This window comes from Oreochromis aureus, linkage group 3, assembly GCF_013358895.1.
Source record: "Oreochromis aureus strain Israel breed Guangdong linkage group 3, ZZ_aureus, whole genome shotgun sequence".
NCBI classification, from domain to species: Eukaryota; Metazoa; Chordata; class Actinopteri; order Cichliformes; family Cichlidae; genus Oreochromis; species Oreochromis aureus.
In genome coordinates this window covers 120,685,739-120,710,250 of record NC_052944.1, presented here as the reverse complement: position 1 = coordinate 120,710,250, position 24,512 = coordinate 120,685,739, and the positions used below count along the sequence as shown (strand labels likewise).

At 41.6% G+C, this 24,512-nt stretch overlaps 1 protein-coding gene across 1 annotated transcript in view; it reads left to right on the top strand.

Moving 5' to 3' along the window:
• Positions 1-2,191: 2,191 nt before the first annotated feature.
• LOC120435194 (interferon-induced very large GTPase 1-like) overlaps positions 2,192-24,512 on the top strand; it is a 29,066-nt gene continuing 6,745 nt past the window's right edge. Inside the window, exons 1-5 of the mRNA XM_039604270.1 lie at positions 2,192-2,699; positions 3,701-3,762; positions 13,068-13,157; positions 14,743-14,860; positions 24,438-24,478. Coding sequence (XP_039460204.1) covers positions 2,192-2,699; positions 3,701-3,762; positions 13,068-13,157; positions 14,743-14,860; positions 24,438-24,478 — 819 coding nt within the window. The remainder of the gene's footprint in view (positions 2,700-3,700; positions 3,763-13,067; positions 13,158-14,742; positions 14,861-24,437; positions 24,479-24,512) is intronic.

Sequence of the window (24,512 nt, the reverse complement as noted above, 5' to 3'; positions counted from 1 at the left end):
CTGGTTTCATGCGGCTCTTACGTTCATATCAAAGTTTCTGTTTGTGTTTTGGGTTTTTTTTGTGTTGTTGTTTTAAAATGTGTGCGTTCGCTTCGCTTGAGTTCAATACGGTATTTTCATCAAATGCATATGTGTGTGAGATGAAAATACGGCAAAGTTCCCAGTAGGAGCAAGTTCGCCCTTAAAATGGCAGGGAAAAAATGCAAAGCAAAAAGAAAATATGAAGATGAACACAGGACGTTTTTAACAGAGTGGGAGAGTTTACAGGGAGTGCAGAATTATTAGGCAAATGAGTATTTTGTCCACATCATCCTCTTCATGCATGTTGTCTCACTCCAAGCTGTATAGGCTCGAAAGCCTACTACCAATTAAGCATATTAGGTGATGTGCATCTCTGTAATGAGAAGGGGTGTGGTCTAATGACATCAACACCCTATATCAGGTGTGCATAATTATTAGGCAACTTCCTTTCCTTTGGCAAAATGGGTCAAACGAAGGACTTGACAGGCTCAGAAAAGTCAAAAATAGTGAGATATCTTGCAGAGGGATGCAGCAGTCTTAAAATTGCAAAGCTTCTGAAGCGTGATCATCGAACAATCAAGCGTTTCATTCAAAATAGTCAACAGGGTCGCAAGAAGCGTGTGGAAAAACCAAGGCGCAAAATAACTGCCCATGAACTGAGAAAAGTCAAGCGTGCAGCTGCCAAGATGCCACTTGCCACCAGTTTGGCCATATTTCAGAGCTGCAACATCACTGGAGTGCCCAAAAGCACAAGGTGTGCAATACTCAGAGACATGGCCAAGGTAAGAAAGGCTGAAAGACGACCACCACTGAACAAGACACACAAGCTGAAACGTCAAGACTGGGCCAAGAAATATCTCAAGACTGATTTTTCTAAGGTTTTATGGACTGATAAAATGAGAGTGAGTCTTGATGGGCCAGATGGATGGGCCCGTGGCTGGATTGGTAAAGGGCAGAGAGCTCCAGTCCGACTCAGGCGCCAGCAAGGTGGAGGTGGAGTACTGGTTTGGGCTGGTATCATCAAAGATGAGCTTGTGGGGCCTTTTCGGGTTGAGGATGGAGTCAAGCTCAACTCCCAGTCCTACTGCCAGTTTTTGGAAGACACCTTCTTCAAGCAGCGGTACAAGAAGAAGTCTGCATCCTTCAAGAAAAACATGATTTTCATGCAGGACAATGCTCCATCACACGCGTCCAAGTGCTCCACAGCGTGGCTGGCAAGAAAGGGTATAAAAGAAGAGAAACTAATGACATGGCCTCCTTGTTCACCTGATCTGAACCCCATTGAGAACCTGTGGTCCATCATCAAATGTGAGATTTACAAGGAGGGAAAACAGTACACCTCTCTGAACAGTGTCTGGGAGGCTGTGGTTGCTGCTGCACGCAATGTTGATGGTGAACAGATCAAAACACTGACAGAATCCATGGATGGCAGGCTTTTGAGTGTCCTTGCAAAGAAAGGTGGCTATATTGGTCGCTGATTTGTTTTTGTTTTGTTTTTGAATGTCAGAAATGTATATTTGTGAATGTGGAGATGTTATATTGGTGTCACTGGTAAAAATAAATGATTGAAATGGGTATATATTTGTTTTTTGTTAAGTTGCCTAATAATTATGCACAGTGATAGTCACCTGCACACACAGATATCCCCCTAAAATAGCTAAAACTGAAAACAAACTAAAAACTACTTCCAAAAACATTCAGCTTTGATATTAATGAGTTTTTTGGGTTCATTGAGCACATGGTTGTTGTTCAATAATAAAATTGTTCCTCAAAAATACAACTTGCCTAATAATTCTGCACTCCCTGTATATTTTTTTGTTGAACGCAATGGCAAGCCATTCTGCCTTATATGCCAGACATCATTAGCGCATTTCAAAGCTTCAAATCTTCAGCGCCACTTCAGCTCACTCCATGCTAACATCGACCGGGAATTTCCAAAAGGGACTGAACTTCGCAAGCACGAGCTGGCCACTTTGAAAAGTCAGGCAGAAAAGCAGATACATGTGAGTATTTTAGTTTGGCATTGGATGAGAGTTGTGCTATACAAGACAAGCCTCAGTTTGCAATATTTGCACGGTCTGTGCCAAACGATTGTGTGATCAAAGAAGAACTCCTGGATATTGTGGCATTAAAAGACAGAACCCGTGGGATAGATGTGAAAGAAACCATGATGGCTGCATTTGAAAACGCAAATCTGCCCATAACGAAATTAACTGCAATAGCCACGGATGGAGCACCAGCCATGATGGGATCTGTGAACGGGCTTGTGGGGCTGTGCAAAGCTGACCAAACTATTCCTGACTTTTGGAATTTCCACTGCATCGTCCACATGGAGCAACTCGTGTCTAAATCATTGAATTTAGATAACATCATGAAGCCTGTGATGGAAATCGTCAACTATATCCGCACACATGCGCTTAACCACAGGCAATTCAAGAATCTCATCGCTGAGCTGGACCAAGGGCTTCCAGGTGACCTGCCGCTGCACTGCACTGTGAGGTGGCTGTCAAAAGGCCAGGTACTCTCTCGCTTCTATGAGCTTTTGGATGCCATGAAACTGTTTATGGAAGAGAAGGACAAGGACTATCCCGAGCTCTCGGACCTCAAGTGGATTATGGATCTGGCCTTTTTGGTCGACATGATGTGTCACTTGGACAGACTGAACCTGACCCTGCAGGGTAAGTTAAAAATGCTGCCTGACCTGGTGCAAACTGTGTTTGCGTTTGTCAACAAACTGAAGCTGTTCAACACACATATTCAAAAGGGAGATTTAACGCATTTTCCCACTCTGCTAAAAGCCAGCGGGCAAGTCACCAGCGCTGCCCTGAGTAAGCAAAGAGCCAGATATGCAACGCTGATTGAAAACTTGCACGAAAGCTTTGTGACCCGGTTCCATGATCTACAATTGAAAAGGCCACAGATTACGTTCCTCGTTGACCCATTTAATGCAGAGACGGGCTGTTTGAAAGTCCCGCTAGTCACAGATGAAGCTGCGGCTGAGTTGGAGATGATCGATCTTTGTGAGGAGGACCAATTGAAACCTGCTTTAAGGGAAGGGACCATTGATTTCTGGAAAAGTGTGCCAATGGAAAAATACCCCAATGTCAAACAGGCTGCGCTTAAGATACTGTCAATGTTTGGGTCAACATGCGTCTGCGAGTCTGTGTTTTCTACCCTAAAACATGTGAAATCAAAGCATCAATCTGTTCTGACTGACACTCATGTTAAAGAATTGCTTCGAGTGGCAACAACGGAATACAAGCCAGATTTGAAGAGTATTGGGAGTAGAAATTATTTTGTTGCTATTACCATTGTACTAATTATTAATAGTGATATTGCATTCAGATGTTCAAACATACTGGTATCATATCAGCCTTTATTACAGGTCCAGTAAGAACCACTTTAAACTGTTGAGTTGAATCTATAATCCTAAATGATTTTGAATGTTTTTATACTCTTACACTGAAGTCCAGACTTCAGTGTGTGAAAGACTGAGTTGCAGGCTGACAGGAAACTGCAGGTTTGCAGAGTATGCTTTGCAGGAAATGAAACCGAAAGCAGAGTCTCAGGAGACTCTCACCAGTTTATTCTTTATTAGCTTTTATTCATTTATATCTTTGATTAAGCTTTTAGTAGAGGTTCTTGATTAAAACATGTATTCGATATATTACACATATAGTTTCAGTAGTGTACGTGCTGGCCTTCTGTCTAGTGGAAAGGTTACAAGTTTTAGCTGAAGAGGTGAGAGGTGAAAAAGAGTGCAGCAAAAGGTTGACACGTATACACACACCCACACACACACACAGTAGATAGACTCAGTTATATAGGTGAAAGTTTAATAATGTTTTGCTTGCAACTGCAAATTGTGCCAGCATATGTGACAGTTTGTTCCAGAGATAAGCGACAGCGAAGGCGAGTTGTGGGGAAGCACCTGCCGTAGAGACGAGACGATGATCTTTTCAAACTGTGTTAAAAGTCATTGTGGTTTTGATTTGACGTATGCGTGTATTGTGTTTATCTGACGCAAGAGGGGGCGTTAAACCCTGATGCTATAAAACTATTCTGGTGTAGTTGCTGGGCGGAGATCTGATACTGTCTGCGTACAGCGGACCATCTCCCCATGCTGCGTGTGTTCATTAAAATCATCGTTTGACTCCACCTGGCCGGATCAGTGTGTTATTCCGATCTCCTCCCTCTCTCTCTCCTTAAAATGAACCTTAACAAGAGGATTGTTCAAGGCAAGGAATGCCAGAAGTCCCACTAAACAACATGCATTGTAAAAGTAAATGCTATTGTAGATTATTATATTTTTGTTTGTGGACTTGGTTGAACTGAGAGTTTGTGTGTGAGACAGTGCACACAATGTTCATTGTTGAAAATGACTGGTCTGTGGTTTTACTGTAGGAGTCCATTTCTATCATTATCATGTAGGTGTGTGACATTTTCAATAAATCTGGCTGAGCAGAGATGTGTGTATTTTTGTGTGTGTGTGTGTGTGTGTGAGAGAGAGAGAGAGAGAGAGAGAGAAAGGGAGGAAAGGATGGGTGATGTTCATGTGCGCCCATGCGTATAATGTGGCTCTTTGCGGTAACACAGTAAAAAAAAAGTGGCTCTTGGTCTCTGACTGGTTGGCCACCCCTGGTCTAGGGCAATGACCTGAGTGGAAATGAGTGGGATTATTTTGCAGGGATTATGTTACTTTGGGATATATCACACGTTTATAATTATTTTTTTCTTTCTTCTCTTTATTTCCCTTTTTTCTGTTTCTTTCCCCCCCTTTTATTTCACAGCTGAAGATACATTTCTGAACTCATTTCCAGTGATGGGAATGACGGCGTTACAAGTAACGGCGTTACTAATGGCGTAACTTTTTTCAGTATCGAGTAATCTAACTAATTACTATTCCTATCCAGGGCTCGCAAAATCGCTAGCCCGACGTCCCGGGGCTAGCGATTTTTCCAGTCGGGCTACCAGAATCTATCCCTGCCCTGCCCGTCGGGCTATCATAGGAAGGAAAAATATATGTCAATGCTTTTGCATTCTTTCGGAAATGTAGCTGGGTAATTATGTCATTGGCATCGGTGAGCCACTGGCAATATGTGACTAGGGCTGCTCTATTAATCAAATTTTAATCTAAATTACGATCTGGGCTTTCAACAATCATTAAAAATGACTGAGCCGATTATTAGCACCTCCCTCGTGCTTTACTCTCGCGCTGCTCCGTGTGGCAAATCGAGCGCACCTCTCTGCGTTTCGAACACGCGTCACAACAATTAAGAGGAGCTAACAGAGGGAAGCTCGGAAAGCTAAGCAGAAGTTATTTGGAGAGGAGAGTGACTGCCGTTGGTTGAAAAGAAAGGTAAAAAAAACCAAAAAAACCTTCAGTGGTGTGGAAACATTATGGGTTCGCGGAGTCAGATGTGGATCAAGTAGACATAGTGTGTAAACTTTGGTGTCGTAGCTGCACCACAGAGCGACATGGCAAAGTTCACTAAACATAGATGTTTACATTTTATTTTTTATATTGCAAACATTTGCACTGTTATCAGTATTTGCACACTATTTTATACTATTTTTGACAATCTTCAAAGCCATTATTCAATACATTGTTATTGTTAAATAAATATCGTCAAATAATCGAGATCTCAATTTCAGTGAAAATAATCGTGATTATCATTTTTGCCATAATCGAGCAGCCCTATATGTGACATATTGAAATCGCATTTGAATTTGTGCTTGTTTTTTGCTTTCACTTTGCAATCGCGCGAACTGTGTATAGAGAGCGACAGTACTGATTGGTGAGTGACGATAATTTGCGCACCAATTCCTCTGACATCATCTTATCAATCGTTAGTTTACTATGCAAACCATACATATAGGATCTTGGGGGTGGGCACGCTACACGGATTACAATCACCATCAGGGTGTACACCTCACCCCTGGCGTCGCTGCCCACCTCTCAATTTTAAATACACGTAGACATTGAGGGCTAGCAGGAGGGGCTATACGCTTACCTGCTGCTCTGGCAGGTAGCTCCATGCCCTCCTGGGTTTTAAATGCACCTTAGAACACACATACATCAACACTACATATGAGCGGGTGGAGGGAGGTTGGGAGTCTTCCCACACCCCGTTCTCTGCGGCGGCCTGCTGGAGCGGGGGGCTAGGAGGAGGAGTTGGCCGTCCGACTGGGGTCTGGAATGTGGGGCCTCCCTGCTGCTGCGGAGTCGGGCGGTCTGCTTCTCTCCCACCGCAGGGAAAAGGGTAACACCACCTGGGTCTGGGCGCAGTTTCCCCTCCAGGGCAAGGGTACCCTAGACCCGGGGCTTAGAGTACGCTTGGGGAGTGTGATTGTGTGTACAGTGTCTCTTTATGTCTGTCTCCACGTTGGGTGAGTGTTGAGTAATTGTATATGAGAGCATGAGGGTGGGAATGGATGTTGGTATCTGTGTGTGCCTGTATGTCTGTGTCTATATGTCAGGTTGGGTATCAGACGCCACCTCTCTGGGGACATCTCAGGCCCTCCAAGGTTTGGAGGCCTATCTCCCCACCACTCCCCTGCCGGTGGCAGACGCCCTCAGACATCGGTGCATTGGTGGTTCTTTGTGTCCGGGGTGGGCGCCCAGGTACCCACCGGCTCACTCCTTGGCGGCTGCTTATCGGGGCCTGGAGCCTGGGGCTCGCTCGGGCCACTGGGGATGGGGTGCCCTCGGCCTCTTGGCCCGGGCTCGGTCACTCAGCACAGCTGGCTGCCGGGCGGAGCTCACGGGCACGTCACTGCAACCCCCTGGCTTCTGCTCCGCTGCTGCTGAGTGACCCCTCCTCTGGGACTCTCCTCAGCTCTTTCTGGGATAGTGGCGCGGCTGCCCCTCTGTTGGTCTTCCCTGGTCTCTTGTGTTCTGGGGGCCTCTGGATGTCTGGAGTTTTGATCTCCTCCATACCTGCTTCATGCCCTGGAGGACGGGGCTGTGGCCCCCCACACCCTCTAGCAGATCATTACATGAAGGAACCTTTTAAAAACAAGCGCGTCCATGCTCACAGGTGTACACACGGGTGATCACACACACAAACTACACCATTTTTGGCTCCTACCTCAAAGTACACTGTGCGCTGTCGATCTCACGTGCTGCACCATAATGTTTAATATTTAGATCTTGTTTATTACTCTCGTCTTCTTCTGCTTGCTTTCTTTTTTCTTTCTCAACAGGTGATCCAGGTGATCGATATATGTATTTTTTGTCTGCTTATTCTGTTGGTTTTTGTTTTTTGCCCCTTTTCCCCGTCCCTCTTCTCAGGTTTTTTTTTTTTATTTCCCTCTTTCTTTCTCCCCTTTCTTTCCACCAGTCAAGTCTGTCCCGTATTCAGCAAGTGAAAAAAAACAAAAACAATAAAAGGTGAATCAAATGGACCATTACGGCAAGGCTGGGATGGTCCATTTGGTAAAGTAAATCCGTTGGGCATCTTTCTTCGCCTTTAGACAATAATTCTGATGGCAAAAGAACCAAACGGGACAGGCAAAAAAAAAAAAAAAAAAAAAAAGTTTACTATGCAAACCTGACAAGTGAACTCTCCCGCAGGAAGCTTAAACATGTGAGAGGTTGATCGTGCAGAGAATCGCTGAGCGTTATGTGAGTGCGTGTGTAAAGGCAGCAGGATATATATTTTAGTTCTGCTGAGCCATATAAGACTGGTCAGGGTGAAGAAGTGACAGCCAAAGAAAAGCTTACCACAAAACGGAAAAGTTATGACAAATCAGACTATAAGGCAAAAAGAAAGTGCAGCTTTATGGTTTCATGGACAAAAGAATTTCTGTGGCTGCAATATGACAAGCTCAATAACCAGGGGTGCACATAAGTGGTCCGCAGGTGCGCATTCGCTGTCAAAATAAAAAACGCACAAGATAAGAAGTTGCAATGCGTGTTTGCGTACATTAGATTTTCTGGAGGAGGACAGACATTTGTTTAGAACTCTTAAAGATGTCGAAGAAGCTCCTTTAAGCAATTACTTTGGTGTTCCTCCACCTCCAAAGAAATGTCAGAAGGAGTCCGAACCACAAAAGAAGCGCGTAATCTCGGAAAAGTGGTTGCAGGAGGTGAGCTGGCTTCAAACAAATGATGAACGCACAGAGATTTGGTGCAGAATGTGCCGTGAAAATCCCACTCTAGCGGACAAAAACAGAGCCTTTTATATGGACGCAAACGCGCATTGCAACTTCTTATCTGGTGCCCGTCTTTTATTTTGACAGCGAATGCGCACATGCGGACCACTTATGTGCACCCCTGTAAATAACATAATGTTCTGCCGGGTGTGTTGTTGGTTTCCCTCGATTTCTGAGTCGACAAGCGCCTTTGTTACTGGGACCAGTAATTTTAACAAAGGCCCCCATTAGAACCCATGAGAAATGCATTATTGCTCAGTCTGCAAATAACATACTAAAGATCAACCTGAAAAATCTGTTTAAAACAGCGTACTATGTTGCAAAGAGTGAACTACCACTGGCAAAATTTAGCAGTCTTTGCAAACTTCAAAAAGCAAATGGCCTCGATCTTGGTTCCACTTGCCTCTTACCCGTGATTTCAGTGGAAATTTCAAATTCAGGATCTGACACAGACTGATTCATGTTGTACAGTTCTTACAAGTTCATAGAGATTTCTGTTCAATTACAACCAAGTATTTGAGTTGATGACTGTAATTTTTATACAATATTGTAATTTGTGTTTCAACAATTTTTTGATTAATGTTTTGTTTCCGTTACAATATTATACATTAAAGTATAATCTCCAAAAGTTGAATCTGTTCATCTGGACGTAGCGTTTTGTGGGAGAAACGTTTCGTCACTCATCCAAGTGACTTCTTCAGTCTCAGCTGACTGCAGGTTTCCCCAAACCTTATAAACAGTACATTTGCATAATGACTGAAACCAGCCCACTGAAGGAACAATGGGCTGTGAGGTCAGTTCCTTAATCATAATTATGCAAATTCCCATGACCATTGATCAACAATCACTGACCAAAACCCACTGATCAAAGAACACTGATCAATGGCCATAAGTACCATTCACAGAGTGTTGGGGAATGGCTGCAATCACAGCATTGTAAGATGGCGAAAGATGTACCCTTAGGCCCCTCCCTCGATTCAGAGATGGTCTTTCCTTTTTCACGTAAATGGCCTCCTTGACTCGCGCTCAAACCAGCGTTCTTCCCTGTCCAGGATGTGTACATCCTCATCATTGAAAGAGTGTCCACTGGCCTGTAGGTGTAAATAAACTGCAGAGTCCTGGCCTGACGAGGTTGCTCTTCTGTGTTGTGCCATCCGCTTCGCTAGAGTTTGTTTGGTTTCCCCGATGTATAAATCCTGGCAATCCTCCTGGCACTTAACAGCGTACACTATGTTACTCTGTTTGTGTCGGGGACCCGATCCTTGGGTGGACCAGTTTTTGGCGCAGCGTATTTTGGGGTTTAAAAGCCACAGAGACCCGGTGTTTAGAAAAAATGCGTCTCAACTGTTCAGATACTCCTGACACATATGGGATCACTACAGGTTTTCGCCTGGGCAGCGGTTGTCCTTCTCTCCTGGATCGGCTGGAGCTTTCTTTAGGTGCCTTCCCAGCTTTGACAAAAGTCCAGCTGAGATAACCACATTTACTCAGGGCCTTCTTGATGTGCTGTTCTTCTGCCTCCCTGGCCGCTGTGTCAGTGGGGATGGTGTTCGCTCTGTGTTGTAGCGTTTCTCCCACAAAACGCTACGTCCAGATGAACAGATTCAACTTTTGGAGATTTACTTTCCTGGATGATTGAGAATGCATCAAGACATTAAAGTATAATATTGTAACGGAAACAAAACAGGAAACAAAACATAACAAAATTGCTCCCTTTTTTCTTCGGGCTACTTAAATTTATTTTGGGCTACCAAAAACTGAAGAGTCCCTGCCGGAAGGGCTACCAGGGATTTTGAAATTTTGAGAGCCCTGCTATCGTTACAAAGCCATTACAGTTATTAACAAGAAAATGCGGTCCGTTACTATTTTTCAACAAACAGATAGTTGAAGCTGTGTTAATCTGGACGCTACAGCTTTGAGCAGCTGCGCGCGCTCACGTGGACGGTAATCACGACCACTGTCTAGCACAACACCTGGAGCTAAGGGGGCAAAATAATCGCATGAGTGCTGCTGTTTAACTGACGAAGAATAAATTGTGTTGATAGGCCATATAAAACCAGAGTCATGATAAACAATATATATATGTGGCGTTTTTCCTCAGTAGGTTCGTCACATTTACTGTCTAAAGACAGCACTAGCAAGCACTCTCTGCTTATGACCAAAAAAACAAAACAAAACAGGTTTTAGGAGTGATGGTGAGAGAGAGAGAGAGAGAGAGAGAGAGAGAGAGCAGAGAGAGAGCAGAAAAAGAGAGAGCGCGAGTTTTGAGATGTGAGAGATTTGTGACATTTAGCGTGTTTGGAGTGTGTAGTTCATGTGTTGTCTTGTGTAGTTAGTGGTGTTGTCTTGTGTGGTTAGTGTGTAGTGTTGTGGATAGTTTTGTGTTGTATGTCAGAACAATGAGGCAACTGCTGTCTCCAGATAGAAAAGGAGTGATACACCTGCTGCTGTGAGGCATCAGGTATCAGGCTGTGATGTTCTCCTTTATAGTGGACAGAAATTATGTTTTTGGAGTGGCACAAATAATTTGTGTGGCATCTTATTGAAGAACAGCTGATTGTTCTGTAAATATAGGGTGGGCCATTTATATGGATTCACCGTAATAACATGGGAATGGTTGGTGACATTAAAGTCCTGTTTGTGGCACATTAGTATATGTGAGGGGGCAAACTCCGCAAGATGGGTGGTGACCATATTGGTCATTTAGAATTCGGCCATCTTGGATACAACTTTTGTTTTTTCAATAGGAAGAGGGCCATGTGAGACATCAAACTTATTGGTAATGTCACAAGAAAAACAATGGTGTGCTTGGTTTCATCCATCCATCCATCCATTCGCTTCCGCTTATCCTTTTCAGGGTGGCGGGGGGCGCTGGAGCCTATCCCAGCTGTCATAGGGCGAGAGGCGGGGTACACCCTGGACAGGTCGCCAGTCTGTCACAGGGCCAACACACAGGGACAGACAACCATTCGCACTCACATTCACTCGCACATTCACACCTAGTGGCAATTTGAATTATCCAATTAACCTATCCCCACAAGTTGCATGTCTTCGGACGGTGGGAGGAAGCCGGAGTACCCGGAGAGAACCCACGCAAACACGGGGAGAACATGCAAACTCCACACAGAAAGACCCCGGCCTGATGGTGGAATTGAACTCAGGACCTTCTTGCTGTGCGGCAACAGTGCTAACCACCGTGCCACCGTGCTGCCTGTGCTTGGTTTCAACGTAACTTTATTCTTTCATGAGTTATTTACAAGTTTCTCTTTGTTCACAGCCATTGACATGTTGAAGAGGTTAACACGTGAGAAGCGGATCGAAATTGTGTTGATATCTGGTGAACACAGATATCAACTTTTGCATCATTGTCTAATCATTGCAGCAGATTTCAATGCAAGACACCCTACGAGACCACCCATCTCCCATGCTACAGTTAGCAAACTGCTTGCTAAGTTTCGTGAAACTGGTTCAGTGTTGGATTTGCCAAAATGTGGACCAAAGAAAACTGTCACTAATGAAGAAACATCAGTGGCTGTCCTAGCTTCATTCAGCAAGAGCCCACAGCGTAGCACTTGCCGTATGTCACTGCAGAGTGGCATTAGTCGAACATCCCTTCGGCGGATATTAGCTACTCACAAATGGCACCCTTACAAACTCCAGCTACTGCAGCATCTCAACGAGGATGACCCAGATCGGCGCACAGAATTTGCAGAATGGGCAAAACAAAAATTGGAACAGGACCCTCAGTTCACGCAGAAGATTTTGTTCAGTGATGAGGCAAACTTTTATGTGAACGCTGAAGTTAACAAACAAAACCACCGCTATTGGTCTGACACTAACCCACATTGGATGGATCCCTCCAAGACTGTTGGAACAACAAAAGTGATGGTTTGGTGTGGTATATGGGGTACAACGATAGTGGGTCCATTCTTCATCAATGGAAACCTCAAGGCCACTGAATATTTGAAATTACTACATGATGATGTGTTTCCCTCTTTATGCACTGAAGCTGGCACGTTCCCTGAGTTTTTCCAGCAAGATGATGCACAACCACATTATGGGTGCCAGGTCTGAGCATTCCTAGATGAACAGTTTCCTGGAAAGTGGATTGGTCGTCATGGGCCAGTTGAATGGCCTCCCGATCTCACCCTGTTACGACCCGGCTCTAACTTTTATCTTTGGGGTCATCTGAAGGCAATTGTCTATGGTGTGAAGTTACGAGATGTGCAGCACCTGAAACTACGGATACTGGATGCCTGTGCTGGCATTTCTCCTGCGGTGTTGCTATCAGTGTGTGAAGAGTGGGAGAAGAGGGTTGCATTGACAATCCAACACAATGCGCGGCACTTTGAACACATTTTATAAGTGGTCAGAAACTTGTAAATAACTCATGAAAGAATGAAGTTACATTGAAACCAAGCACACCATTGTTTTTCTTGTTGTCACGGTTCTGGGTCCATTGGACCCAGTATTTTGAGTTTATTATGTTTTGGTTTACTTTTGCATCATGGATTATTTATGTTCTCTGGTACTTGGTGTTTCAGTTAGGTGTTTTGGATTGTTTTCTCATTCTCTTGTTGTTATGATGATGATGATAGATTATTATTAGAGTTCCAGGTTTCTGTTTATTTGTGTTTCAGGATTTGTGTCTCATGTTTAGCATTTAGGTTCCATGTGTTATATTCAGTCTGTCTCTCAGTGTCAAGTCTGCGTCCTCATGTAGAGATCTCTTGTTTCCTGTTTTATTGTGAAGGTCTGCGTCTCATGTGAGTGTGTTCAGTTTTACCCCTGTCTCGTCTTGTTGATTATTCCCAGCTGTGTTCCCCACCTGTGTGTAATCTCCCTGTGTTTCTCTGAGTGTATTTAAGTTGTGTCTTCTGTGTTTGTAGTTGCTGGTCCAGACGGACCACCCTGCTTCATCTGTGTGTTTCCCTGCTGTCAACCACCGTCTGTTTCTGCTCGCTGTTATTCATGTTCAGGTCCGTGTTCTTGTTCAGGCTCAGTTGTTTAGTCTCTCAGTTTAGTTTAGCCTCTGCCCCGTTCGCCATTTTGTCCATTTCATTTTGTGTTTAATAAACCACCCTCACATCTGTACAAGTGCCTGCGTTTGGATCCATCCTTTTCTACACGGCTCATCCCACTCGCCGTGACACTTGTGACATTATTAATAAGTTTGATGTGTCACTTGGCCCTCTTACTATTGAAAAAACAAAAGTTGTATCCAAGATGGCCGACTTCTAAATGGCCACCATGGTCACCACCCATCTTGAGGAGTTTGCCCCCTCACATATGTTAATTTGCCACAAACAGGACTTTAATATCACCAACCATTCCCATGTTATTACGGTGTATCCATATAAATGGCCCACCCTGTAGTTTGAAATGGTTATTTAAAAAATCAGAGTTAAAGGTAAATAGATGTAAATAGCCTTGTTGTTTGCAAAACTTGTGCATAGGATTTTAAAACTGACAATTTATATTTGCATTTAAAGTTATGAAATATGATTCATTAAAGATGTTTGTGGTTGTTACAGTAAAAAATATAACTTTTTCTACTCTGATTTTATGTTTTTTGTCTGATTTTAGATCAATTGTGTTAATACAGTATGTAAAAATGAAAACATGACTGTAAATTCAGACACGTGAGGTTGTGCTGAAAAGGATGATACCAAACAAGGCAAAGTAAATAGTTTTTAAAGGGAAAATGTGGAGGGAAAATCAAAAGTAGCTAAAAATGGCCAATTATACCCTGGACCCTAGAGGGTTAAATGTTTTTTAAAGTAACGCAATAGTTACTTTTCAAGTAATTAATTACTTTTAAAATATTGTAACTCAGTTACTAACTTAGTTACTTTTTTGAAGAAGTAATTAGTAACTATAATTAATTACTTTATTAAGTAACTTGCCCAACACTGCTCATTTCACAGCCTAAATGTACTACTTAACCCGAATGTACAGATCATTTGTAACCCTTTTCTTTTCTCTCTGTTTATATGTTTATATTTGTATGTATAAAAAGAAAACCTCTTAATAAAAACACATTGTTAAAAAAAAAAAAACAACACATTTTGAGTTCTACTTGATAGAAAGGAATAAACTGAGGTCAGAAGTCAAGTGTGGCATGATATTTGGATGCAAACTATAATGCAGTATTTAGAATCCCCATATACCAGTATATTTTCCTAGAATTTGCCAATACAAACAAACAAAGTAGAATTTTAGGGATACTTTTAAAAATAAAATACCTTTTTGAATTCCCACGTTATTCCCCATATACCTAAATGTTGTAGGTACAAACAATAGCAGTAAAAGCATAGCTTTAAAAAGAGCTTTATTGTCATGGTCCCCAAGTCCTCCAAGCTGACTTTTCCTTCTCTCTCTCTCTCTCTCTCTCTCTCTCTCTCTCTCTCTCTCTCTCTATCTGGCTGTGTTCTGTGTGTGTGTACACAAACCACACCCTGTGTTTTAGAGGCGGGTCTTTGTCCTGCTTCCATCTGCCATTACCTGGGTTGATTACCTCATCTGTTTTTCACCTGGTGATTAGCCACTCCCTAAACTGCCTAGTTATTAAAGTCCTGGCTCGTAGTAATAATTTTCCTCATGTTTTTCTTCCCTTCAGACTTGACATGGTCTTCGTGCTCCTTTGTACAGACGTTACCTGGATTTCCCTACTTGGAGTCTGGTAAGCCTGCCTGTTTGAGTGAGTGTTGTGTGGAAGACAGTTGGATGTTTGTGGATGGATGTAAAAAGTCAGATTTCATAATTTATAGGGATGGGAATCCAGAACCCAGTAGTCTGCCTACCTCTTGCCTATTGTTGACGATCATTTTAAAGGATCTTTGTGTTAGTTTTCATCTTTGCTGTGTCTTGACTGTAGGGTGTCAGAATAATAATAATACATCTTATTAGAAAGCACCTGATTGTTCACTCAAGGACAGTGTACACAGCAGAAAAATAGAAAACAAGCATAAAACCAGGCAATTTACAAAACCATAAAATATAAAACAGATTTAAAATAGCCAAATGGAAAAGTTTATGTGTCATAAGCTCTTTTGAACAGGATAGTTTTGAGTCTAGACTTAAAAAGAGAGAAGGAAGTGATTTTTTTATATCAGGAGGTAGGGAATTCCGAAGTCGAGGAGCAGAGCAGCTGAAAGCGCTTAGGTGCATCTGCCTCCCATGCAGCAGCACTGCAGACCACGCCCTGCCACACACATTAACGACGTAAAATAAATATTTATCCAGATTTTTTGCAAATATTTATTTTTCATTTTTTAGCAGCAAGAGGCTGCAGTTACAACACTGAAAAAAGCTAATAAAGAGGAATAAAAGAAGTAAGAAAATAAATATATACTTAAGTGTCAGTGGATCAAGACAAGGTACAATTTAAAATTTACAAGTTAAGTTTGGAGTGGTTTAAACTAAACAGTGTAGTGGATTGTAAGCCTAATTTTCTTGGGAGTAAAAAAAATGTCCATTAAGCATCATTCGATTTTGATTTCAATCTCATTGTCAATGTAATATAAAAAGTAAAAATACTACATATTCAAAATATTCAAAGTATATTCTGTACAAATAGAATTTACCTATCATGTATTACATTTAAACACTGTGTATACATTGTTGTAAACAGCAAAGCAGTATCAAAAAACAAAAGAATAAACTAACAAATCCACCAACTTTACATTCCACCTGAAGTCAAAGTAGAGCTATCAAAGACTCCTTTATTCAGCACTTTATAATCCAGAGTTGTAGCAAAAGACTGCGGGGGTTGAAAACGACATGCCGAGAGTAAGGTGTTCTCGCTGGCTCTTATGAGCCGGCTAGCTGTCGAGCTGATTGGTAGCTGATGTCTCCGAAAACGTCAGAGCACTTTTGCTAATATGGGATGCCCTGATAAAACGAGCAGATATTTGAAGTTTTCACAGCTAAATTCTCGCCTGAAAATATCTTAAAAGTTTATTTTGTCATGAACCAATAGGTTCGCCCAGGAAAGTGGACCCAAAAATGCAGACAAAACATGGGCGAGGAATTCTTACAGTGAATTTTTAATCGAAAAAAGTGAACTAATGTGACAAGGGGGCTCAATCAGGCTAGTTGCCGGAACGGGGAGGAGGTCAGAGAGCCGCGGGAATATTCTGTAACAGAAGGAGGCTGCTGTGTCATCCCTTTGGGGCAGGGACTTCGGTGCTTCAGCTGAGCCTCAGCTGCGAGCAATCAGCGGGAGACCTACTTCAGCTCACTCAACCGGCTCCTCCATGCCAGTTTGTTCTACCCTTCTTGGTGCGGAGTTCCAATCCTGGCTTTCACCTTATGCTGGGCTCACACTGTGCGATTTTCGGCCCATTTTGAGCCGATTTTTGAGTCGCGCGACCGTTTTGGCGATCGGCCCGATTTCGGCCTTCATCGTGCGTCGTGCATCGTGTAGTGTACGTGGGGTAACGAGAAGCGATTAACACCTCACGACCAGCTCCCGATCATCAATCGCTTGGTCGCGAGGGTGTCACCGCAGCTTCTCATACTGCGCACGCGCAAACACAAATTTCAGCGAAAAAGACGGCGCAGCACGGCAGTGCAGCGTGTGATCTGGACACAAGCGATGAAGGCACAACTTGTACAACTATGGCAAGCTCACCCGAGCCTTTTCGATGTGGCCTCACAAAATTATCACGACCACAACAACCGTGAAAATAGTTGGATTTACACTGCTGCTTAATCACAGCTGCCTGATCAATGTTTTTCATTAGCAATTTAGCAAAGTTGATGGTGGTGGTGTGTGTGTCTGTGTGAGTGAGAGACAGAGAGGGAGAGCGAGCGACAAATTTTCCGTTATAACCTTCATTTTATGGACGCACAGTGTGAGCACTCAGGTCGCATCAGAGCATCGGGCCATATAGTGTGAGACCCTGCATCGTGACCTATGAACTTCTAACCCCTGCGAGTCAATCGTACAGTTTGAGCAGGAGCTGAATCGCGCGACTGCAAAAATCGCACAGTGTGAGCCCGGCATTACTGGGACAATCCCCGTCTCCCAGCCTACTCGTCCGCCTGCCCTCTAACCCCCATGCTTCAGCTTGGGACCCTCCAGACGCTTTCCACGGACCTCTCCTCTCCCCTCCCCTCAGTGATTCTAACCCGGACTGGCACAGTAAGCCTACTCCCACGGTCCATGACATATTTTAGGACCCAGAAACAGTAATTAAAGCAATATTAAAACTTAGTGGCATCCTATTGTTGCAAACTGCATTCGGCTGGGCCATGCTATGAATAGTGGGATATGGTGCTGACAGGTTTTCTCTAAGTGCACTGTTACAAGAATATTGGCAGGATGAGTGGTGAAGCTGTGAAATTTTCAGCCAAAACCTGGCCTGTTTGTCATTCCAATTATGTTAATCTATCGTTTTGCCGCTGTACTCATGGAAGAGGTTGAGCCAAGTCCATGGGCACCTGTATTAACAAACTAAGAAATTTATTTAATATCATTTTCATCACTAGTTATTAACACATTCATTCTCTGATTCTTCTATCTACATTTTAAAACGTCTCTCTCTCACTCGTTGCACTCACATCACTCAGTTTCCTTTCAGGGTGCATGCAGACATTTTCTCTTTCTGTCCCAGACACACACAACGGTTTTCATACACACACACACTTCCCTTGCTCCTCAATTTCAGCCACACAGTACTCTCTCCTCTTCACTCTTGTTACTTAATCACCCTTATGATATTAACAGCCACCCCATTAGCTTCACCCACGTTTCACACAACACACATCACAGTTATAACACAGCACAACAAGGCCTTAACCCTTTAAAGCCGGTCAGAGCAGGCACGCTCCGTTTTGCGTAGCTATTTTTAAATCCCTGTAGAACCGGAACCGCGTAAGCTAGCGCAATAACTTTTTTTGCATATGAAACCGGAGGAGTTGTACCTACATCTTATGCCATCAACTTGTCCTAGGTCACGGTTTTCTTCCACATATAGCTTTGCAAAAATTGCATTAAAAGCGCTTGCAGAAACAAAAACATAATATTCCAGAAACACGCTTTGCCGATCTGATCAGCTGATAGTAACACTTCCCACATTGAAACAGACGTCAGCGCGAACAATCGCATGTCTGCCATTTCCTGCCCGAAACTGGAAGTGACGTCATTTTTGCGGAAAATGTAGTTTTTACTTGTAGTCCTTTAAAGCCTATACTGGAGTTTTTATAAGTCATGTTTGGCTTTATGCTTTTCTGAATAGTTTCTGGATGCTTAGAACTCGAACTGCACTGCTGGAAATAGTTTATTTTGACGCACATGCTGTTTTCTTTGCAAATTTGCATCATAGGATTGTTTTTCGTTTTTCCTGCAGTATATAAAAATTGGTGTATCTCAAAAATAAAACTATGAAGACACTCGAAATAAATTTCCTGTTGTTGTAAACTATTTTTTGCAACTTTTTTGTATTTAAAGTTTTGAGGGATAAACCTCTTAAATTTCTCCAAGTAGAAATATATGTAAAAAAACAAAAAAACAAACAAAACGATTTTCAATTTTTTTGTAGTTTATTGCACTTTTTTTGCAATTAATGTAGTTGCTATGGACTTAATGCATACATATTATTAAAATATGGGCTATAACAGTTGTATTGATGCAACTTGAAATGCTCACAAAAATGGCACTACAGCATGTAAAAATATAATGTAAGCTCTGGCAGACTTGGTTCTATGGTAGGTCTTAAAGGGTTAAACACCAAAGAAGGAATTCACATGTCGACTTTCAACCATAAGTAAATTTAAAACATTACAGGGGACTCCAACCGCCCGTTGTGACAAATGCAGAGTCTAACTCTGTTGCCCAATAAGCGTGAGGCGAGAGGTCTTTTAATCCCTCGAAGTGGACTACACGGACACTGGTTATTGTCCAACAACCTGAGGAGAGAGAACTCTAACCCTTCTAACTGGACTAACTCAATGATGCAGCCACTAGCTATTTTACTGGTCCTGAGTTGGTAAGGTTTAGCCACCTGAAAACCACGGTTCGCCGCCAGTCCGCCAAGTCCGTCGGCTAGAAAGGGAGGATTTCAAGCCTGGAAATGACTCACGCTCCTAAGAGTACGCCGACTCTTGTCCTAATTAATTTCAGATAAATTTGGAAGCTTTATCAGAGACTCAACCCACATCACAGAAGGGCTTGAACGACCAGTTTTTTAATTGACGACCGGACCCTGTCCTATGAGACTTTATACCCATAAAACTGTTCCAATTATCTATCTCAGTTTCCTTTCTCTTGGCAAACAAAACACACTTAACACGCCACACTTAAATGTTCATCCCAATGTTTACAACACCAAACATTCAACAAACATTTTCTCCAGAGGGAACAATTAATTTTGTAAAGCAGAGACAATAATTTTGTAAATCAGAATTACCTTTTAAGTCTCTCGCTGTAATATTTCACAGCTACTGAGCCAATTTAAGAGTCAAGATTGTTAACTCAGAGAACAAATAATTTAGAATTCATCCAATATGCACACTTTGCTTTAACCTGCTGGTGCTTACCTTTAAATTCTATTGGACCAGTCCTCTGTTTGCCTCATTTCAAAATTACAAATAAAACAATAGGTCTGAATAATGACAGTGACATTGGGTGAAAGCCAGAAAAAATACCTACATTTTCAGGTGAAATTTGCGAGGGTTCAGAGAAAATTGAGCGAGTAGCAAGAAGTTCTTTGGACATGAAGATAAGAATGCAAAAGATCCAGTGAACACTCTAAGCCAATTGCATAGCAACCATAACAATGCATGTTTTTTCAGAAAAAAACAAACTGACGCAACTGAAGACTTAAAAAGCCATAAGATTAAAACGTAACAGACATGAGAAATCTGAATCATACTTGAATAGCCTGATAAGTTGAGAACATTTTAAAATTTGACTGGAGTTTCTACATGAAAGTATGAGGAAGTAGTTAAATTTAAAAAACGAGCTAACTTTAAAAGAATTTTGGAAATTTCCCATTTACCCAGTTATTATGGTTCCTCAATAAACAGTCCTGCCAGGCACACGGCGTGCCAATTCTGCCACCCATTCACCACGTATCCAGCAGGGAACATCCCTCCAGGACACTGGGGCTTTCCCAAACCCAGGCTTCTCATCGAGAAGAGAGTGTCAATTGTATTAAGCGACCAGTTGATCAAATCCATAATTCTTCTTTTGCTTTAGAGAGCAAGAACGAGACAAAGAGGCTTGTTGAGCCTTAGAGTTAGACGAGACTAGACAAGGACATAGAAGCAAGCAGGAAAGATAAAGTAGGGAGAGGGAAAAGATGCGACCGCCTCCATCAAGAGCCAAAGGGATGAATCTGATTAAACATTTTAATTGTTTGACAGCACTAATATATATTATATATTAGTGTATGCCTACCCTATTAGTATATAGGTTTTTTTAAAAGTATTCAAATACTTTTTGAATTTAAGCACAAATTCCTTGTGTTTATTCTGCATTTACTTCATTATATAACATAAATGTCAGGTACAAGCTTATATATAAAGTTGCAAAAACATAATTGCAACCAGGCTATTGATCAAGTAATTGCAAATAATTGCGATTAATTACATAATATTGTGAGATTAATTAGTTATTTTTAATCTATTCACACCACTATAAAAAAATGCATATTGAGGTGTAGTGAAACTGTCAAAAGTGAGGAAAGTATTTCATAAAATTTTGAGTAGACATTTGTTATACTAAGAAATTATTAATTACTTACTATCCCCAGTAATCTCATCTTGATATGAGATGTGGTGGTCATTTTATGAGCAGGAGTTCCAGAAAGGCACCTATTATAACCTCAGGATAATGATGCTCGGAAACTCAGAGCCTTCATCAGGATGTTTAATGACCACTTTCTGAGACATCAACAGTTAGTCACCTCACTTACAGGAACCTGTTCCCAACATAACATTCTGACAGGCATAGAACTGAAAAACTTTTGAAGGTTCTAAGGAGCAATTCCCCCAAACACACATTAACACAAACACTTTCTAACACAAACACTAAAGGTCAGTTTTCCCCTATGTTATTTCTATATCTGGGTCCACTTCCCACTCTGCACCATGAAAGGGCAGTGGTAACTAATATGTTCTTGGAGGTGTATAGTTTTTACACTGCAGACCAGTGGACACCCTTTAAATGATGAGGATGTACACATCCTGGGCAGGGAAGATGACAGGGGATTTCTAAGAATCACCCCGCAGTTTTTCAGCTGAGACACCTGAGTTAGAAAGCACAAACACTGCAGTTGTCTTTCACTCGCGAGGGCAGCCATGGACGCATGATCTGCGTCTCATCACTGTCTGCGTGCTTTATTTATACAAGTTTGCATCTGTGTGTGTGTGTGTGTGTGTGTGTGTGTGTGTGTCTGTGTGTACAAAGTTTACAAAGTTATTCTAAGAACTCTGAGCTGAGACTCCCCTTTTCTAAATCTGCATGTTCTTGTAAAGGAGCTGAGGTTTCACTTCTCTACTTCTAAATGTCAGAAAAACAGAAAGTGGTTAGTAGCTGGATAAGTTCATCACACAAGTTATTAGGTGAAAAGTCACATAGACATGTGCTTACTGATAAATGAAAGAATACATTTCATGTAGCTGATCACATTATACACAATTTACTTCTGACAGAAGAACACTGGTTTGAGTGAGGAGTCAAGGAGGCCATTTAAAAGGGAAATAAATCTCTGAATCGAGGAGGATTCATCTAAAGCCTAATGGTTCATCTCTCTAAATCTTATAATGCTCGGATTGCAGCCTTTCCCAAACTATCTGTGAATGGTACTTATGGCCATTAATATGTGGTCTTTGATCTATGGTTATTGATCAATGATCACTGTGCTTTGATCAGTGGTTGTTGATCAATGGTCATGACAATATGCACATTAATCATCAAGGAACTGAAATAACAGTAGAGATGTGCGATACCATTGATTTCTTTTCCGATCCGATACCAAGTAAAATTCAGGGTGGTATCGGCGATACTGATCCTATACGATACTTTGTACAAAAACTTATTTTATTTATTGCATGTTTTATTGTATCTCAAATTATAGCGTCATACTGATTACAGGACATCAGATTACTTGTTCTTATTGCTTGACAATTGTCGCGTGATCAGAATATTGAGGGTGAGAACAAAACAACCATAGTGTAAACGAGTTGGTCAAACAATCGATTTTAATGATCACACGTGCGGGGAGACCATTACTGCACACAATTAGCGTGGATCTCCACCCAAAAATACACTTCAGATTGCTTTTATAACATCAGGGTATTATAACGCCCCCTCTTGCGTTTACAAGCACATTATTTGCATCTTAAGAACATTGTTCGCCTCCTCTACAGATAATGATCAATTCTAAGAGATAAATGCAGACACAGAAGTTCCTCTTTCTGGCATCCTCTTCCGAATATGGTGATGATCTCAGGCCTTTGCTCAGCTACTATTTTACTGTAACAATATACTCAGCATATAAGCTTTTAAGATTATAGATTTAACTCAACGATTTAAAGTGGTTATAACTGCACCTGTAATAAACATGTTAATATTTGATTATGATAACCCCTGTAATACAAATTATAACATAATGCCAGCAACTTCAATAAATGCTTGGATGACATGATAATTAATGCAATGATAAAGATGATGGTTATGTAAAATAATCCCTGTAATTCCACAATTCCCTCTCTTGACGTCTCTTCCAGAGACGTCACTACCATTTTCTTGTGCCACTCCTCGACCCACTCTGTCACCTCTAGATCCAATGGCATCGTGGGCCCCGAAACCACCATTCCCAGGTCCACTGCCTTTGCTCTGACCCTCTCTAGTCGTCCCCTGACTCAGCAAATCAAACAACAACCTCATGTCATCTAGGTGGTCCAGTAATAAAACGTCATCTCCCACTTAAAGACACTTCATGCTTAAGTTGTCTCTGCTCCTTTTCTGAGTCCCTCTCTTTTAGGAAATCTTCTCCTGTAAGGGATAGAAAACAAACAGCCTCTCTCTGCTACACCTCTCTAATCTACTGTGTTCATCTAATGTTCCTTTAATTATTCAAAGTTGGTTCACAATATCATGTTCTGGGCTTTATCCTTTATATTAACTTTACTTAATCTCAATACTCTTTATGTGTGTGAGCAACGCTTTTAGTTCTATTATTGCAGAATTCATAATACAGAAATGAAAAACTGAAGTTGTGCGCTATTTGAACACTTTGCCTAAAGGACTCCGTGAGAGACGTCTGTACTGTTTATAAGGTTGGGGAAACCTGAAGTCAGCTGAGACTGAAGAAGTAACTTGGATGAGTTACAAAACATTTCTCCAACTGAAAATGTTACACCCAGATGAATAGAATCAACCTTGTGGAATCAACGTAGCTGGATGATTGAGCATGCATCAAGACATTGCATAGAAAGGTTTTTTTCCTTCCGGTTTTGATGATTTTTAAGAAATTTTACACTGACCTATGAATCATCAAAGCATAAAAACCCACCTAACTCATGGGGTTAACCAGTGCTGGATCTGAACATAACGGACAATAGAACCAATTTTACACAATATCTTTCAGCACTTTTTTTAAGTAGTAGCTTGTTGCAAAACACATCATTTGCTCATATATTTATTTATGTTTAATGTAGGAAAATGACAAAGATAACAGTTTGACAGTCGTAAAATAATATTTTTTTCACTGACAAAGTGATTCCTACAGCTTCTAGAACTTAGGATTTTTTCGAATGGTATGCTGTGCCAGTTGTGGTGTGTCCTTGTCAGGCACTTCCATTCAATCCTTGTATATTTCAATAAACTTCTACTATAAACTGCAACTATTTTTTTTTCTTTCATAGCAAAATAGAAAGAAGTGATTAGACCACAAGAGTTTTGCACAGTACAGCATGTACATACCTTAGAGCAGTAGTAAAAGATCCCCGTAATAAAGGCAAACAGATTATTTAGGCCTCATGTTATCTTAATGACCTCATAGTACCATATCACCCTATTAAAGCACTTAGTTAGTTTTTCCCCTCTCAAAAGGACTTGCTCATTTAATTCATGTAATTCAATTCATGTAATTTTTTGCCATGTTCTTTTTATTGTTGTAGGGTCTTTGCCTTACACCAAAACACCTTGAGGCGACTGTTGTTGTGATTTGGCACTATATAAATCAAACCTAATTGAACAGAAAGCTGTATCTCTGCTAATCTGTCACATTATTGCTATTCTGCAGGTATCTTCAGTATGAATAAAAGTGAAAAAAAAAGAAATAAGGTCAGAAACTCACATTAATTCTTCTGGATCTTCA